Source organism: Acromyrmex echinatior, unplaced genomic scaffold (assembly GCF_024713525.1).
Source record: "Acromyrmex echinatior isolate Ae372 unplaced genomic scaffold, ASM2471352v2 Scaffold35, whole genome shotgun sequence".
Taxonomy (NCBI): domain Eukaryota; kingdom Metazoa; phylum Arthropoda; class Insecta; order Hymenoptera; family Formicidae; genus Acromyrmex; species Acromyrmex echinatior.
In genome coordinates this window covers 90,482-108,313 of record NW_028259068.1, presented here as the reverse complement: position 1 = coordinate 108,313, position 17,832 = coordinate 90,482, and the positions used below count along the sequence as shown (strand labels likewise).

The 17,832-nt window shown below is 34.4% G+C and overlaps 3 protein-coding genes across 3 annotated transcripts in view; all 3 read right to left on the bottom strand.

Annotated features, from left to right (window-relative positions):
• Positions 1 to 17,832, bottom strand: part of LOC105151681 (pyruvate kinase) — a 47,658-nt gene that overhangs the window by 11,370 nt on the left and 18,456 nt on the right. The gene's annotated exons all lie outside the window — the stretch shown is intronic.
• Positions 1,838 to 6,835, bottom strand: LOC147906426 (uncharacterized). Its single transcript, XM_087416563.1, has 2 exons — positions 3,070 to 6,835; positions 1,838 to 3,010 (listed from the first exon to the last, which is right to left on the bottom strand). The coding sequence occupies exon 1, from the start codon at positions 5,575 to 5,577 to the stop codon at positions 3,229 to 3,231; it is 2,349 nt and encodes a 782-aa protein (XP_087272689.1). The 5' UTR covers positions 5,578 to 6,835; the 3' UTR covers positions 1,838 to 3,010; positions 3,070 to 3,228.
• LOC147906425 (uncharacterized) lies at positions 14,125 to 16,889 on the bottom strand. Its single transcript, XM_087416558.1, is given in 2 exon segments — positions 14,125 to 15,721; positions 15,723 to 16,889. Coding segments are annotated over 2 exon segments (1,203 nt in total). The 5' UTR covers positions 16,644 to 16,889; the 3' UTR covers positions 14,125 to 15,439.

Genomic DNA, 17,832 nt, shown 5'->3' with positions numbered 1-17,832 from the left:
TTGAATGAATAATAACTATTTTGTGTTTTATTGACCAATTCCCGGTACTTTTTTGACAGAATGTATCTCGTCAGGAAGCATAAGACCAGTTTTTTCCGTAGGCTAGACGGCAGGTCGCGCACAAATTGCAGAGGGCCTTTGTACATTATATTCCCGTGCAGCATGTGCCCACTCTGCACATTGAAAAAAAACTATTGTGAATGATATTGTGAACGAAAAAGTGTGCCTGAAGACTGTGATCCACGGAGGAGAGACAAAGATGTGCGAATATCACCGGTGCAGTTTCTACGCTATCGAGAAATAGATACACGTGGTGCAAAACAGGGAGTAGTCATCAATAACGAATGATGAAAAGGAACATTTAAGAGATGAAATGGTGCACTTGATTTCGAAGAGAGATTTTGATACAAAGCTTTAATAAAGGAATAGTGTTATCACTGAATGAAAAGTGAAAAGAAAATTCAATATAGCTGCAGGCATATTAAGATTCCCGCAGGTGGTGGGAAGTGCGTCGAATGATGATAACTGACAATTTAGTGATGATCGCGCATACTATGATCGCGAGGAGAATCCTGCTTGAAAAGTGTTTCGTGACCTATGATAAGTATATGCGTAATCAATTATGCCATCTTTGTAAAAAGTGATAAGTGTAAAACCTTTGTAAAACCTTAGTAGACGAATATAATACCAAGGTAAAACAGTATGATTCATTACATGTAATTCTAAATGTAAAGCGGTATTGCAACATGAACGAGTGCAAGTGTTCCATCTAAGAATGTGAATTAAAGACTGTGAAAAAGACATATAAAACCACAAGCGAGCGGAACACGAGCTGCTGGAGCAATGCGGTCAGGTCGCTATTCTGATGGAATGTTTCGTGTGGCTGCAACAATGCGATGTATGTATAAAGCAGCTCAAAGAATGTTGTCGTGCCAAGCGTCCGCGCCTCGCTGTTAGACATAGACAATCCGTGGTGATATGAATCGCGCGATTCGCGGGTGCAAAGTTGCAATTGGAGCGACAATAGTAAGTCGAGCGGACGCGCGTATTCAGCTATCTTTAAACGTTAATATCTTGTTAATTATTGCGAGCATTACAAAATGGTAGAGGACTTTTCTACTCAGTTTAGTCACTTTACCTGCTCGGGACGAGTGGGGCCGTCATGCCACCCTGTATATATACATATATATATACAGCTTGAATATAGCTTATTATTATATTTTAAATTTAACATTTTAAAATGTACTATTTGTATTTGCAGAAAATTGAGGAAAATGTTTTGAATCCTCCATATAATTACAAATATGATATAGATACACATATGAAATTAAAATCTGATAAATTTTTTGTGTATGATTAAGTATAATTTATTCATGCATTATATATATAATGATACACACACACACACACATATATATATATATATATATATATATATACAGAGTGAATCAGAGTCGTTGAACCAACTTTTTATCCTATGAAAAAATTATCGACTGCACACGTTATAATTCAATATCGCATATGCTTCGTTATCTAGGTAGGTATGAAATCGACAATTTTCTCATAGGGTAAAAAGCTGGTTCAACGACTCTGATTCACCCTGTATATACACGCACATATGTATAAGATGTATGTATTATAATCATTTTACATACAATTGTATTTATACGTGATTACCTTGGTGAAAAAATTTAACTGAAATTAATCCACGTTTTAGAACATTTCAGCAATTTCGCAGTAACGTGAAATAATATTAATGAAATTTTTTTATTGGGGTATATTGTATAGATTTTTAGAAAGAATATTTCAGAAAATAATTAATGATAAAGTTGTATAATTTTATCTTTTTTTTTTTTTAGATACACAACTCGAACAGGATAAGTCTTTTAAATGTTCAAATATTTCTGATACTTGTGAGTTTGACGATAGTTATCATGTTTCGCAAAACAAAAAAAATTTTAGAGGTAAAGAAATTATTTGTTACTAATACAATTTATATCATTTATAGATTTATAAAATGTATGTACACACATATTTTATATCTATTTTATAGATGCTATTCAAGAGAATTACTGGAAGAATAAAATGTAATGCGAATAAATCTTCATCTATTATAGTACAGAAGAAAAGCGGTATCTTCCTACGATAAAACACAGTACGTAATTATGTTATTATTTTTATATTTTATATATTTGTTATAAATATTTTAAAATTTTAATATTCATTACTAATATTCTTTAATTTTTGTTTATCAGTTGATTATAATTCCAGAATTGATATAAAAACGATATAAATAGAATGAAATCTGAAACCTTCTAAAGGTAATCAGGAAAAATAGTTTTTTACATACTATTTCTACAATTTTATGGTCGAGCTATCTATATTTTTAATTGATAACACAGTTAATTGTATCTATATTTTTAATTGTTATTTTTCTTTTAGGAAAAGATGATTCTGCGCTATAAATGCAACAATTAAATATTATTCCAAATTTTTTTCAAACTTTGGAAAAGAAACCTTTAAGCAAGGGTCAGTCTTTTGTACATAATTGGGAAATTTGTGTTAAATTTAACACATTTGACACGGTGCTCTCAATATTTTGTATTAATTTAATACAGTATGATATATATATTAGGAAATAATGCAAACATTACGTACAAATTTTACACAAAAAATGTAACACTGACAATTTGTAAGCAATCATCATATATCTTCGTTAAAATTAATATTTATAATATGAATTAATTAACCACAGCACAAGTTATAGTTTGTGATATTTAATTATTATTACAGTCATTAAAACATTAAACGTTTCGGCCACAATCTGGCCATCTTCAGTAATTCAATAATATTCTTAAAACGCAGAGTTACATCTAGTTGACATTAAATTCAACAGTCGAGAGTTGTAATTAAATAAACATGTTCTTTTGTATGTGAAGATGCTTCATGCAGTAATGTTACACGGTCAATTGTCATATCAAGAAAAGTGTAGAACAAGAATTTCCTGATTCTATAAAATTGTATATATTAAAATCTTCTAGTCAGAATATAAAGAAATAGAATCATTACCTGTTTTACAGCAAAAAAACCAAACGATGAATCTCGAATATTTCTTTTACACAGTTAGAATTTTGTCATGACATTATGTGTTGTTATTTGTCCTATCATATATTTTACCACTATTTATATATCTGAGTCAAAATTTTTAGAAAGTTCTAGAATTGTTTATTAACAGAAAGAGACATCCTTTTTTAGAAGAGGAAAATAAACCTCAGGCAAACCTTCCGTGTCACTTTGCTTATTGATACCACTTGTTTGTCTTTTTATATGTATCATTTCCGAAATTCTTCTTTTCGCTAAAGATTGTTCTCTATCTAAAATTCTTATATTATTCCAATCTAATTCATGCATCTCATTCATACGGTGACGTGAGACCACAGAAATTTCGGAAGAAGGTTTTCTTATATCAGCCTTATGTTCTTTAATCCGAGTTTTTAATTTCCTTTTGGTTTGGCCAACATAAGAAGATTCACAGTTTAAGCAATTAATTTTATAAACTACTCCGCATTGGTCATCCTTAGGCAAAGCATCCTTTCCTGTCTTAATAAATGTATTCAATTTATTCATTGGTTTATAAGCTATATTAAAACCGTACATATGTGAAAGTTTTTTAAATTTTTCCAAAACTTTGCCCAAATATGGTAACGTGAAAAATTTTTTAGAAGTAACATTAGAGTCACATTCATTATTAATTTCTTTAAGATTTTTATCTAAATTAGTTCTGTTTTCCAACGTTTTAATTCTATTATTTATTGTAGAAAATATAAACTTTAAAGGATAACCATTACTTAGAAACGTGTGAATTAATTCAGAGATGTTTTTTTCATGAAATATAGGATGGGATAAGAATAGAATTCTATCAAATTGCCCAATAATAACTCCCCTTTTATGTTCTAACGGATGATTCGAAAAATAATTCAGATATCTCCCAGAATTGGTAGGTTTTTTATATATATCGAAGATGATATTTCCTTCCTGTCTCATTAATTTAACATCTAGGAAATGTATGCCGTTATCATCGCCAAAGTCCACAGTAAATTTAAGCCTTTCGTGATATGAGTTAAACAATTCTAGAACTCCTTCAACTTTTTCTTTGTGTATAGCTAATACAATATCGTCCACATAACGAAAATAAAACGATAAATTAATGTTATTCTTGGTAATGATTTCTTGTTCAAAATCTTGTAAAACAATGTTCGCCAGTATGGGGGACAAAGGAGAACCCATTGGCATGCCAAAAATCTGTTTAAATATTTTATTATCAAAACTAAAAAATGTAGAATTAATTATAATCATAATTGCTTTGATAAATTCATGTAAAGGAATCGAAGTCTTATTCTCCATAAGATTCCACCTGCGTTCAATGCTTTTTGATACTAATTCGGTCGGAATATTCGTGTACATGGAGACCACGTCAAATGATATAATACTAAAATTTGTATCAATTGCTTTTCCATTGAGTTTATTTACTAAATCAAAGCTGTTTTTAACGAAACTGAAATTTTTTATATTATTATTGTCAATGATTTCCCTTAAGAAAGTCGCCAGTGGATAAAAAGCACTATTAATACAACTGACAATCAATCTTAAAGGGTGACCTTCTTTGTGAATTTTTGGCAAACCGTAAGCTCTCGGAAGTTCGCCGTCCGAAACGTACAATTTTTTATATAAATTAGAATCAATGTACCCCTTATTTTTCCAATTTTTTAATAATTTACCAATTTCAACAGTTATTTTCTTCGTGGGATCTTTTTTGATTGAATCGTATGTAGTATGATCATTAAGAACTTCATACATTTTTTCTTTATAGCTATCACGACTCATAATTACGGTGGTATTCCCTTTATCCGCTCTAGTAATCAAAATATCATTCTCTGAGATGAATCGCTTAACCTCTCTTACACCTTCGTATAAAATTGAATTTTCACAAGATTTACTATTACAATTCTTAATAGCTTTAAGAATTTGGACAGTTTCATTCCTAACATTTTTACGCGTTTCATCATCAGCCCTGAAAAGATTATATTCCACGTGTTTGATGAACTCACGTGTGATACCATCCTTACTAACAACGTTATTAGGCAAATTAAACTGTTGACCTAATTGTAGTAAGGCTAAGGCTTTATCTGAAACTTTAGCATTGCTCAGATTTATCAGCCATTGTTTATTAATATTACTTATATCAAAATTGCTATTAAAACTTTCAGGAGTGATATTAATATTGTATGATGAATGAATTTTGTCAGGATTCATGATTTTAGTTGAAACTGTGTTCAATTTTAAAGGTGCACAGGAAGTATCACAATTCATCTCAGAGGTCACACATTTCGTAATATTATAATTAATACGTTTTATATTCACAATTTCTTGGCGAATGTATTTAGCCCGCAGATTAGAGATTTTTTTACCGATTCTATCTTGTTCCTTTTGCCACATAATGTCAAAGTTAAATTCCTGTCTTCGAAAGAAAGAATAAGCTATATTATTCGGTAGAATTTTTTCAATTTTTCTACACATGTTGAATAATTCCGATTTTGTTTGCCCAAGATGTTTATAGGCGTCTTATAATTCTACCCTTAAATATTTAAAAATAAAATTATATTTAAGTTTATCAATTCTTTCTTTCGAAGAATGGAACAGCTTATTACTATCATTTCGTGTAAATTTATACATATGAATGGGAACTAGACGTTCCTTTATACATGTTTTTAAGAATTGAATTTGTATTCTTGTATAAATATTCGTTCTATGAATTTTTACACATTTCTTCAGAAGCAAACATACGTGTGATCCAAAATTAAAATTGATGAAGTCAAAAAATTGCGTTAATTTACACATGTTAATGCTCGTGTAATTGAAAAATATTTTGAAACTAACGTGGTTCTAATATTAACACATATAAAAAAAATTCGAATCATCCGTTAGAACATAAAAGGGGAGTTATTATTGGGCAATTTGATAGAATTCTATTCTTATCCCATCCTATATTTCATGAAAAAAACATCTCTGAATTAATTCACACGTTTCTAAGTAATGGTTATCCTTTAAAGTTTATATTTTCTACAATAAATAATAGAATTAAAACGTTGGAAAACAGAACTAATTTAGATAAAAATCTTAAAGAAATTAATAATGAATGTGACTCTAATGTTACTTCTAAAAAATTTTTCACGTTATCATATTTGGGCAAAGTTTCGGAAAAATTTTAAAAACTTTCACATATGTACGGTTTTAATATAGCTTATAAACCAATGAATAAATTGAATACATTTATTAAGACAGGAAAGGATGCTTTGCCTAAGGATGACCAATGCGGAGTAGTTTATAAAATTAATTGCTTAAACTGTGAATCTTCTTATGTTGGCCAAACCAAAAGGAAATTAAAAACTCGGATTAAAGAACATAAGGCTGATATAAGAAAACCTTCTTCCGAATTTCTGTGGTCTCACGTCATCGTATGAATGAGATGCATGAATTAGATTGGAATAATATAAGAATTTTAGATAGAGAACAATCTTTAGCGAAAAGAAGAATTTCGGAAATGATACATATAAAAAGACAAACAAGTGGTATCAATAAGCAAAGTGACACGGAAGGTTTGCCTGAGGTTTATTTTCCTCTTCTAAAAAAGGATGTCTCTTTCTGTTAATAAACAATTCTAGAACTTTCTAAAAATTTTGACTCAGATATATAAATAGTGGTAAAATATATGATAGGACAAATAACAACACATAATGTCACGACAAAATTCTAACTGTGTAAAAGAAATATTCGAGATTCATCATTTGGTTTTTTTGCTGTAAAACAGGTAATGATTCTATTTCTTTATATTCTGACTAGAAGATTTTAATATATACAATTTTATTTAGAATCAGGTAATTCTTGTTCTACACTTTTCTTGATATGACAATTGACCGTGTAACATTACCGCATGAAGCATCTTCACATACAAAAGAACATGTTTATTTAATTACAACTCTCGACTGTTGAATTTAATGTCAACTAGATGTAACTCTGCGTTTTAAGAATATTATTGAATTACTGAAGATGGCCAGATTGTGGCCGAAACGTTTAATGTTTTAATGAATGTAATAATAATTAAATATCACAAACTATAACTTGTGCTGTGGTTTTTTATGCTCTTATTTTTTTTATATGTGTTAATATTAGAACCACGTTAATTTCAAAATATTTTTGAATTAATTAAATTAACATATTTTAATAAATTTAACTTTTACAATATTACATTTATTATTACATAGTTTATTTATTTATCTTAAAATGTATTCTTCGAAAAACATTTTTATGTAATTTATTCACTACTCACAACTGTTACATTACTTTAATACTGAAGAATATTGAAAATCAATTTAACACAAAATATTAAAATAATCACATTATATTACATAACAATAAGCTAAATTAACATGGAATATATTAAAAATTTAACACAAAATTTTAACAGACTTGGAGTACAAATTAGTTCGGTCCATTTTTTTGTGTTCAAAAATGCATTTATTTCAAAACAAAATAAATGAACAGATTAATTAAAGTATTGTCCATCGCTGGCTACTACTTTTTCCCACCTCTCAGGCAATTTTGGAATTCCATCTCGAAAAAATGACTCGTCTTTGGAGGCGATCCAATTTTGGAGAAGTGAACCGGTGACTTGCTAAATCATGCTGCATTCTTCGGAACAACCAATAATCAGAAGGAGCAATGTCCGGAGAATACGGCGGATGCGGTAAAACATCCCATTTGAGCGTTTCCAAATATTTTTTTACGACTTTTGTGACATGAGGCCGAGTGTTGTCATAAAGAAAAATAACTTTATCATGTCTTTGCTCGTACTTCGGCCGTTTTTCTGGCAATGCACGGCTCAAACGAATCAATTGTAGCCGATACCGATCGCCCGTAATGGAATCGCCAGGTTTCAGCAGCTCATAGTAAACAATACCCTTTTGGTCCCACCAGATACAGAGCATGATCTTCGAACCATGAATGTTCGGCTTTGGTGTTGATGTTGAGGTCGATGGCAACGACTGACCGGGCTTAGCATAGTATTTTTTCTTCTTGGGGTTGTCGTAGAATATCCACTTCTCATCTCCAATCACAATCCGATGCAAAAAACCTTTTCTTTGTTGTACCTTTTCTTTGAATCAGTTCGCAAGTGAAAAATCGTCTTTCAATGTCTCTCGGTTTCAGTTCATAAGGCACCCAATTTCCTTGTTTTTGAATTATTCCCATGGCTCTCAATCGTGCAGAAACGGCTTGTTGAGTTACTCCCAATAATTCTGCAAGCTCCTCTTGCGTTTGACTCTGATCTTCTTCGAGTAATGCCTCTAATTCTTTGTCTTCGAATTTTTTTGGCTCTCCAGAGCGAGGCTTGTCTTCAACGCTGAAATCTCCATCCTTGAAACGTCGAAACCATTTCCTACATGATTTATCAGTTGGAGCAATGTCACCATAAACTTCGACAAGCATTCGATGGACTTCAGCTGCACTTTTCTTCCAATTAAAGCAGAAAATTAGAACCTCCCGCAAATGCTGCTTAACACAAAATTCGACATTTCAAACACAGTAAAAATCAAGGTTTTTGTATGAAACTCAAAGCGATATAAACTGAATCTGCTTATTAGCAGATGTCTAACCTCTCTGAAAAATCGCCAAAATCAGCTGTCACTATGAACCATTCACAACAGCCGGAGCCATGTTTTGGAAAACGGACCGAACTAATTTGTACTCCCAAAAAAAATCTCGCGAGTGTCGAGTTTCCAATGACATTAAGAGACATTTCCAAATTCGAACATTTGAACGCGGTGTCGATCAATGTATACAATGTATACAATGCATTGAAAATGAACAGATCCTTTCTCTGCGATTCATCCGCGATAAGAAGCACGTAAACATATTGTATCTGCAAGATCCACGCAACGATGGTGTCGGGCATTTTGCGTGAATAAAAAATCTGTTCCGTCTCGTGAACTCACAACTCTCCAAAAAGAAGCACAGGAAATTTCTGCGACCAATAAGTATAAGAAAAAAAAATTATAATTTTCCTTTTTACTAATAAACAATAATAATAATTTTCGGTTTTTTTTTTCAGATGTCTTCATTACTTCGAGTCGACCGAAAAGTTATAGACGCATGCTGTGAACTGTAGCAAATTAAACGATTGTGTCATTCGATTGCCGAGCGAGGATGACAGGTGACTCAAATTCGGCAACTATAACAATCAGGAACGAGTATCATTCATAATATACCGATTTGGAGTGTGCTCTAGATAGGACGGATAGGAATCCTGAATATCAACAACACAAAGTGTTTAGTATCGTGTATTATGTGCACTGCTCGTATGACAACTCGTTGTCGATGTATCGATGTCGTCGTGATTAAGAGTGATTAATAGTTCACGCAATAATTCAACGATTTGGCACATTGCTTGAAAAATATCGTATCCGCTAACGTGCCTATGGAAATTGTCTAAACAGCAATGGGAGGCATATCGTAGCGCGACGCATTGCCATTTGTGTCAAAAACCGTTCGCACCGGACGATACGCGGGTCCGCGATCATTGCCTCTTAACCGGAAGATACCATGGTCTAACACATTCGAATTGCAATTTTAATTATAAAAATTCGTTCTATATTTCGTATTTCACAATTTATCGGACTATGACGCGTATTTTATAATTAAAAAAATCGCTACAGCATATAATAGACATGTAGATGTACTACCGATATAAAATTGTATATAAATAAACGAATTTTTCACATAATCATATTCTCCATATAATTTTGTAACTTTTTAAAAAAATTTTTCACATTTTTTTCTACGAAACTTAGAATATTTCAGAATTTACATACCTGATTAAGACCGCAGTGCAGACCCTTTGCATAACGCATGACACATAGTGCATAAGCAAATCAACCAATTGAAATCCTTTCTTTCCTTCCATTTCGAGAAAAAGAGAAAGTTTGATTGATTAATTTTCTTATACACTATTATATATTATGCAAAAGTCTGTTTTCTGTAATTCGTTATGCAGTCATTATGAATTCATAACGACAGTTAACGCAACTTTTTTACTACATAAAATATTTACAGAATTTCGCTGCTACGGTCATTACAATAACAATATATTTTCACGAAGTGCCATTAATGATAGCGATCTAGCTCTCTATCGATATATCGATACAGTGCTAGTGAAACCATAGGTAAGTAATGTCGCAATAGACGAGTGCAATGACGACTGTCTTTTAAAATATTAAACAGACAACAGTTTCGAGGGCGATGATAAGGACGTATTTTAATGTGAAATTTTGACATTTCGTATTTTGTATATCGTGAAATTGATCGATTTAGCCGTTTATTGAGAGATCTGACAATTTCGGATGACGCAACTTGCCGGGTCGCGTAAAGACACGAGGCGGTCTCGCGTTAACTACATACACTTGAAGCGAGACCGTATCCCTTGTAATTTTCAATGCAAAAATGAAAATAAGAGATATAATCTCCAAAAAGAAATTGATAAATGTTATCAAGGTCAAGACTCTGAACGACATTCAAAAGGTTTAAGGCGTCTACAATGAGTAGTCCGTAAGGAACAAGAGAATAGAACGTATTATAGAAAATGAATTTCAACCATTCACTTACTTTACGCCCTTTTATACCGGAAAATCATTTTATTAGTTTATTAGTTTATTTCCTGTATCTTACATACTTACTAATACTGCCCATTATAGACAAAGCTTTAGTTGTCAGTTGGACATCTAGGATAATGTTAAATGTCGACAGTACTGTAACTTTTAACTCTTAAAACTCGAAAAGTACCCAGATAGCCAAATGTCTGCGGTTTTCTAGCAAATAGTCAGCAGATTCGAGCAGAAAATGACGGCAGTCTGCCATCAACTGCATCCGCATTAGGCTTGTGTTCTGTTAACATCGCCTGTCGACATAATATAAAGACAAATTATTGGCAGAAATTGAGCAGATTCTGCCGACATTATCTGATGCTTGCGAATTCTGTTACGTTTTTTCTAACAGTCTCTCTCAATAGTATTATGTACATCTAATTCTGTTGTCATTTAGTTGACATAGTATGTAGCAAACATTTTAAAAATCTGTTTTCTACAGACTTGACTATCTGGGTACTTAATGAAAAAATATGTTATTATAGTGTTTTGGAAAGCTCTCAAGATAAGCTATAAAAGTATGAAATGGAAAATAAGGAGTTCCATTTAAAAAATTTAAAGTAATCTTTTCCTAATCTTGACAATATCACCTAAGGTTAAATGAATGCACAATAGGATCAATCGCCTAAAAAGTAACCAAAAATGTATTATATCATTACAAAAAGCTATATTTATAAATTTTTCAGGTCGCGGAACACGATTTTATTCCAGAATTAAGAATTTAAAAATGATGAATTCAATATGGAGGAATTGGATTTTAAAATTTATATAAAATTTATATTTATTATTGAATTCCAAAACGTATAATAGATTTCCAAGAAGTTTTTTGAATCGCTAATTCTGATTCTGACATAAAAAAATAAATAATTCAAAATGGCAAATCCAATATGACAGATTTTAATTTTAAAATTTTGTCTGAAACGCATAATAGTTGATTTTTTACAATTTTTTCACTAATCGATTTTGACATCAAAAATAATTAATTAAAAATAATTGATTCAATATTGCAGATTTAAATTTTAAAATATTGTTTAAAATGCATAACAGTTGGTTTGTAGTATTTTTTTGACTGACTGATCATGATGATTTTGACATCACAATTAGAAAAATTAAAATGCCTGTATATAGACTGATCTGCTCATGAAATTTTGCCATGCTCATACTAAAAATAAAATTTGAAAAATTTTTTGAATTTTTTGTGTAGGGCTGCCGCTCTCTGCGAAACCCGAAATCATAAACTGAGTCATAATGGCAAACAATTCAATTTTTTGCTTATTGTTTTTATAGTTTTTATTAGAAACAATAAAACAACCAAAAAACAAAAAAACATGGAATTGTTGATCACTACTCAATTCATGACTCCAGGTTCTACAAAGAGCAACAACATGTACAAAAATTTAAAAATTTTTTTAATTTTTATTTGTAGTAACATCTGAGACCTTCTTGACTGTCGATTGAGAAATCTTCCCAAAAGCCAAAAATTTATAGAAATTGAGCGATAATCTGCAACGAATCTGACGTGAAATTCCACAAAACTTAATCCAGCTATTTATAAATATACACTGTCAAGAAGTGTCAGTCGTATCAAGTCGTAGAGGTGGTAACACTCAATTTTTAAATGTACACGCACGCCCGCCCGCCCTCACGCACGCACGCACAAATATGTGCCTAAATTTTAGACATTCAATATTACAATTTATTGAATTATTGATGTATATCATAGCACGCGTTATATATTTCGGCCGATTTTCGATTTGGTTCGAATGTCAAGCACAAAGTGTTGCAGCATTTTGACATCTAAGCTAAATCGAAAATCGGTTGAAATGTATAGTGCATACTGAAGCATAATATATTGGGTTAGGGAAAAAGTTTTTTACAAGTTGGAGCATAATAGAAACATATTTTTTAAATTGTTTACAATCCTTTTATTAAACCAATTACATGTAGTTTGATCGATGATCTTTTTCCATTTTTCAATTACCGCTATTATTTCAACGATGTAAAACTTTTGTGATTTCTTGGTAAAAAAAAACCGAGATAAATGATTTTCGCGTGCATACACGAACGCGCGCACGCACGCATAGGTCTTTTTTGAAGTCAAATTTACTCCATTAAGATCTATTCTACAAAAAACGAAACAAATGATAATCGGACGTTGCAAGGTCACTATAAGGTGAATACTTCAAAACTTTCTAGCTTTTTCAATTTTTGTCGGGTCATCAAATATGACGTGTGGCCTAACGTTGTCATGGAAAACGACGCTTTTTCTATTCAATTCTGGCCGCTTTTTCTGAATGAATTGCTCCGATCGCATTATTGTAGTCGCATTGACAGTAGAAATCATAGTCAATCGTTTTGCCTGGAAGCAATTCATAATAGACGATTCTTTTCCAGTTCTATCAGACACACACAGCATTATCTTCTTCGTTAATCTGGTTTTGCGATTGTTTGTGGTGCCTTATCTCGTTTCGATCTTTTTCGAACATTATTATCATATATTATCCACTTTCCATCGTCCATTATCAATTTTTCCAGAAAAGGCTCAATTTCGTTTCATTTTAGTAATGATTCGCAAATAGAAATTTGATTCACTAAATTTTTTGCCGTCGAATCACGTGGCACCCAAACATCGAGCTTCTTTATATATCAGTAGGAATAATAGGCGGGTTCTAACTCAGGTCCTCTGAGGGGAGCGCGGGGCGCGGGGGGTACTCGGTGGCGCGGGGAGTACTAGGGGAGGCGCGGGAAGTCCCGGCGCGATCAGTGTTTACTGATATGATGATACGTATCGCTGCGGTCCCAATAATACGTGACACCACAACATAGCGATACGTATCATCATATCAGTAAATACTGATAGCGCCGGGACTTCCCGCGCCTCCCCCAGTACTCCCCGCGCCATCGAGTACCCCCCGCGCTCCGCGCTCCCCTCAGAAGACCTGATCCACATTTAATTGAGTGAGATCAACTATATTATTCTGAATCTCCTCTAAGAAAGAAGAGGAGGAGGCAGTCTCCTCAACTTTTTGTTCTTTTTGCATGTTATAGCTGCACAATAAAAAAAAATTATCACTTCACTTAAGTTGATTCCAATTTCCAAAAATTTATAGCCCGTAGTCGTCAGATCGTAACGTCTACCCAATAAACGCATCTTGCGATGCTCCATGCTGTGTATATATATATAATGTTAAAAAAAAAAACGTTTCTTTTGCATATAGAATGTTAAAACTTATATGTTACTGCAATTCTTCTTCGTTTCGTACGATGCGTTGCTGTCTTCAGCGTAGTACATTTTTCAATCGTTCGTACAAGCGAGTATCGCAAGACTAATTGCACCCGCGTAAATTGCGATATATATATATATATATATATATATATAACTTCTAGAATCGAAGAGGGGATAACTCTCCCCTCTTTTTCTAAGAATTGCGAACCTGTTGCAACACGTTTTATCGAGTCTTTCTACGTTTTTTTATTTTTTATTTTTTTGTTCGCGAGTTTATCAATGCTTATACTTTATGATTTATATTTCGATGACGTTGGTGATGAGAACATTGGCGACTTTGACACCTTTTCTCCAGGATATTCCCAATATCTCGCTTTTTCCTTCGAAGGCGGTGGACTTGGCGGACTTGGCGATAATGGACAGTATCCCTTTCGCTCGATTGATTTTCGACATATATATTCCTTTATTCGGTCCATGTCTTAACGCTCGTAACTGAAGCTCACGATTGAATGAAAAAAAAAGTCTAATATACTGCCTATATACATTGCATATATGTACTGTCAGATGTACTGTCTGATCGGACACGTCGCGACACGTTTTATCAAGTTTTATCTTTTATGTATTTTTCTTTGTCACGAATTTATACATACGTTTATACATACGTTTATACATACGTACATACGTACATACGTTTATACATACATACATACATACATACATACATACATACATACATACATACATACATACATACATACATACATACATACATACATACATATGTACATACGTACTACGTACATACGTTTATACATACGTTTATACATACGTTTATACATTACAAAGGAAGGGAAAAGAAATACATAATAAATACGTTAACGTATTTTTATTTAAAAAATTCTTTTGCAACCACCAGTTATATTTTCAATACATTTTGTAACGCGCAATTCTTAACATATTGTCCACATCGTATAATATTAGTAACATCTAGATTAGATAAAGATTCCATGTCTTCGTAAACTGTGTCCAAGGCCTCGATGTACATGCGTTCTCGCTCATCGTCCAGAAGCAAGTTCTGCAGCCACGTTCGTTTCTCGCGTCCCTTGACATACACGACAGCATCATCTTCAAATACAGCCATCGTAATTAGACGTTTCGCCTCGTTGTACGGGATCGTCCCGTCCTCTCATTGCAATCCATGGTGATAAGCAATCAACCAGGAGGCGCAAGACCTGTCGGATCTTGTCAAAAATTTCCATGGCATGGAACTCGTAAAAATGTAATGCGTGAGAACGGTCCCCTGTTTCAACACTGCTACTTCCTTCACGATAAATTTCTTGTTAACGATGAATCCTTGCAGATCCACGAACATTGGCACGAGCATGTTGTCGAGAAGACTGCGGTCGATTGCGGTCGATTGCGACATATCCTAGATCTTATATCGTGTCAGAGGTGCATCTTAGGTGATTTTGCGCACAACATTGGTCAATGGATTATACTGAATCACGCGATTGTGTATGATGAGACAATAGGCTGTTATATTTGCGGGTACATCCTCTTTACATTCAAAGTCTAATCGCACGTCCACGGTGCCACTCTTGACTGATTCGTTCTGTCGAGAGCAATCGATGATCACGAATGGACCATTACGTAAAAAAGTTGTAAAGGTGAGACTCGGCTCGAGATACTCGTATCCGTAGTAGCCCTTGCAGAAACGCGCGTACAAGTCGTACAGAATCGATCGCACATCTGTTTTTGTCAAAATCCAGATTCAAGTCATCGTACGGATAACATTCCGAATTCAGGTAAAGTTTGGCATTGGTTAATTTGCAGTCGTCGAATCGACTTACATTCTCGGCCATGACGTTTTTTCGACCTGTTTGCATAGCGAAAATAACGTAGCGCGGCTTCTCGAGCTGAATAGCAGTCTTCATGGCCCACGAATGCTTGGTTGTGCTCTGCAAGAGCGGAAATTCGTACAGATCCCACGAACGAAAAGCCATGCTCAGATATCGTCCGCTCTCCAAAGCGCGCAGCATCGATAGCTTATTTATCTCGCTCAATAACACGTGCGGCATTCGCCACTGTACTTTGAATAATTCGAGCGTTGGCTCTACCGCCGAATCTCCCGTCAGACAATTGTTGTCGTTGCGCGCTCGTATTAAAATCAACTCGTGACGAGCGTTGATCACCACGCGTTTGTAATCTTCGCAAAATCCCAGCAGTACGTAGAGCGGTACACAGAAATTAAAATATCCGGCTGCAATAGTCTGCGCATCCCAGCCGGCATTCCGTAGAATCACGCTTCTGTCGGATGACACTGTTACATAATTTTTGAGCGTGCTAGTTATACTCACATTTCTATTACGGTCAATCTCCACACCATTGAGTTCATATCGAATCTCATCGAATATGAACGCGACGCAATTATTTCCCAATGTCACATGAGCACCCTGGACCACTTTGTTCTTCGTCAATTTTCCCTCGACATATAGAAAGCTTTCGTACGGCAATGTATACAGATCCTGTTGCTGTATGGGTATTCTTATTTCGTCGCTGTACCCAAACGTGGTGTTGGCGAACGGGTTGTACGTGTGAGTCTCAATCTTGACGATGCGATCGTCGAAGATCGGCTCGTCTTTAATGTTTAAGATATCAGTCATCTCAAATGTTGCGCACCGCGAATCCCAAAGACTTTAAAAATGTAACGTTCGTCGCGTTGAGTTTCTTCTTCCTGATGCAGCTGGATGAGCGAGTGTTATCGAGTTGTGGCGTCACCGACCTTGTAAAGGATACGTTATCTCTCTGCGTACGCTCCGTTCCGTTCAGCACGAGCATTTCACGCTCACGTTATTACTGTCGCCGTCGTACGTGCAATCTAACGGTGATCTCTTCTCCTCGAAAATCGAACAATCGTCCGTTTTGATCGACGATGCGTATCGTTAGATCTGTAATGTTCCGTGCGATGATCGGCAGGTAAATGATTTGCGTCGGCCTCTCCGATATCTTATATCCTGGCGCCACGCTCGGCGAAAATTCATGTATCGTGTGCACGCTTTTGCCGTTGCTGTATGCACCCGCGATCACGTTGCGCTCTACGCGGATAACGTTTACATTCATTATGTTGATCGACACGTCCGATTCGTGCCACCTTCACGGCTGCAGTATATGCTTCGACGAGAATCCCAGCAGCGATCCAATGCTGTTGGACTTGTCAAAGTTTATTCTGTACGCACATCTAATCTCATATTTCATCGTGTTGTAGTTTGCGCGTAATCGGGTATTCTTCACCCTCATCATTATCATCATCATCATCATCAGTGTTATTGTTATTGTCATCACCCACTACATCAACGGTTTCAAGTGCGTCGCGGTGCGGACGTTTTCGTAAAATCGCGCGTTTCAGAAATTCATTTATATCTCGCACTTCGTACGAACCCTCGGGAATTGTAATTTCCACGTCGTCTTTGGTGAAATAAAATTTGTTGTTCGATTCGTTCACGTTCGGTATCGTGTGATAAGTCTCAAAAATCACCAAACCGAGCTCGTAATCTCCGTCACTCAAATCTATGGCGGGGAAGTAATTCGCCGCGAGGACGGTGCTCTTTCCGCTCAGCGTAAGCGTCAACGACATGATGGAAAAAAGCGTTCGACTAATACTAAGATTTCACAGCACCTCGTCGAGCTTTTTAAATTCACGCGCGTCTACCGTTTGCAGAAATCGCAGACACATCTGTCCACAGAAACTCTGATCGTACGTCTGATAAGACGTGCGATTGTACTCTATCACCATAGCGTCGTTCTCGAAATATCGCACCAGTTCCTTAGGCGGTCGAAGATTGCCGAAACTGT

Coding starts and splice junctions, on each gene's coding strand:
- LOC147906426 (XM_087416563.1), bottom strand. CDS start 5,577: ATGTGTAGAAAAATTGAAAAAATTCTACCGAATAATATAGCTTATTCT.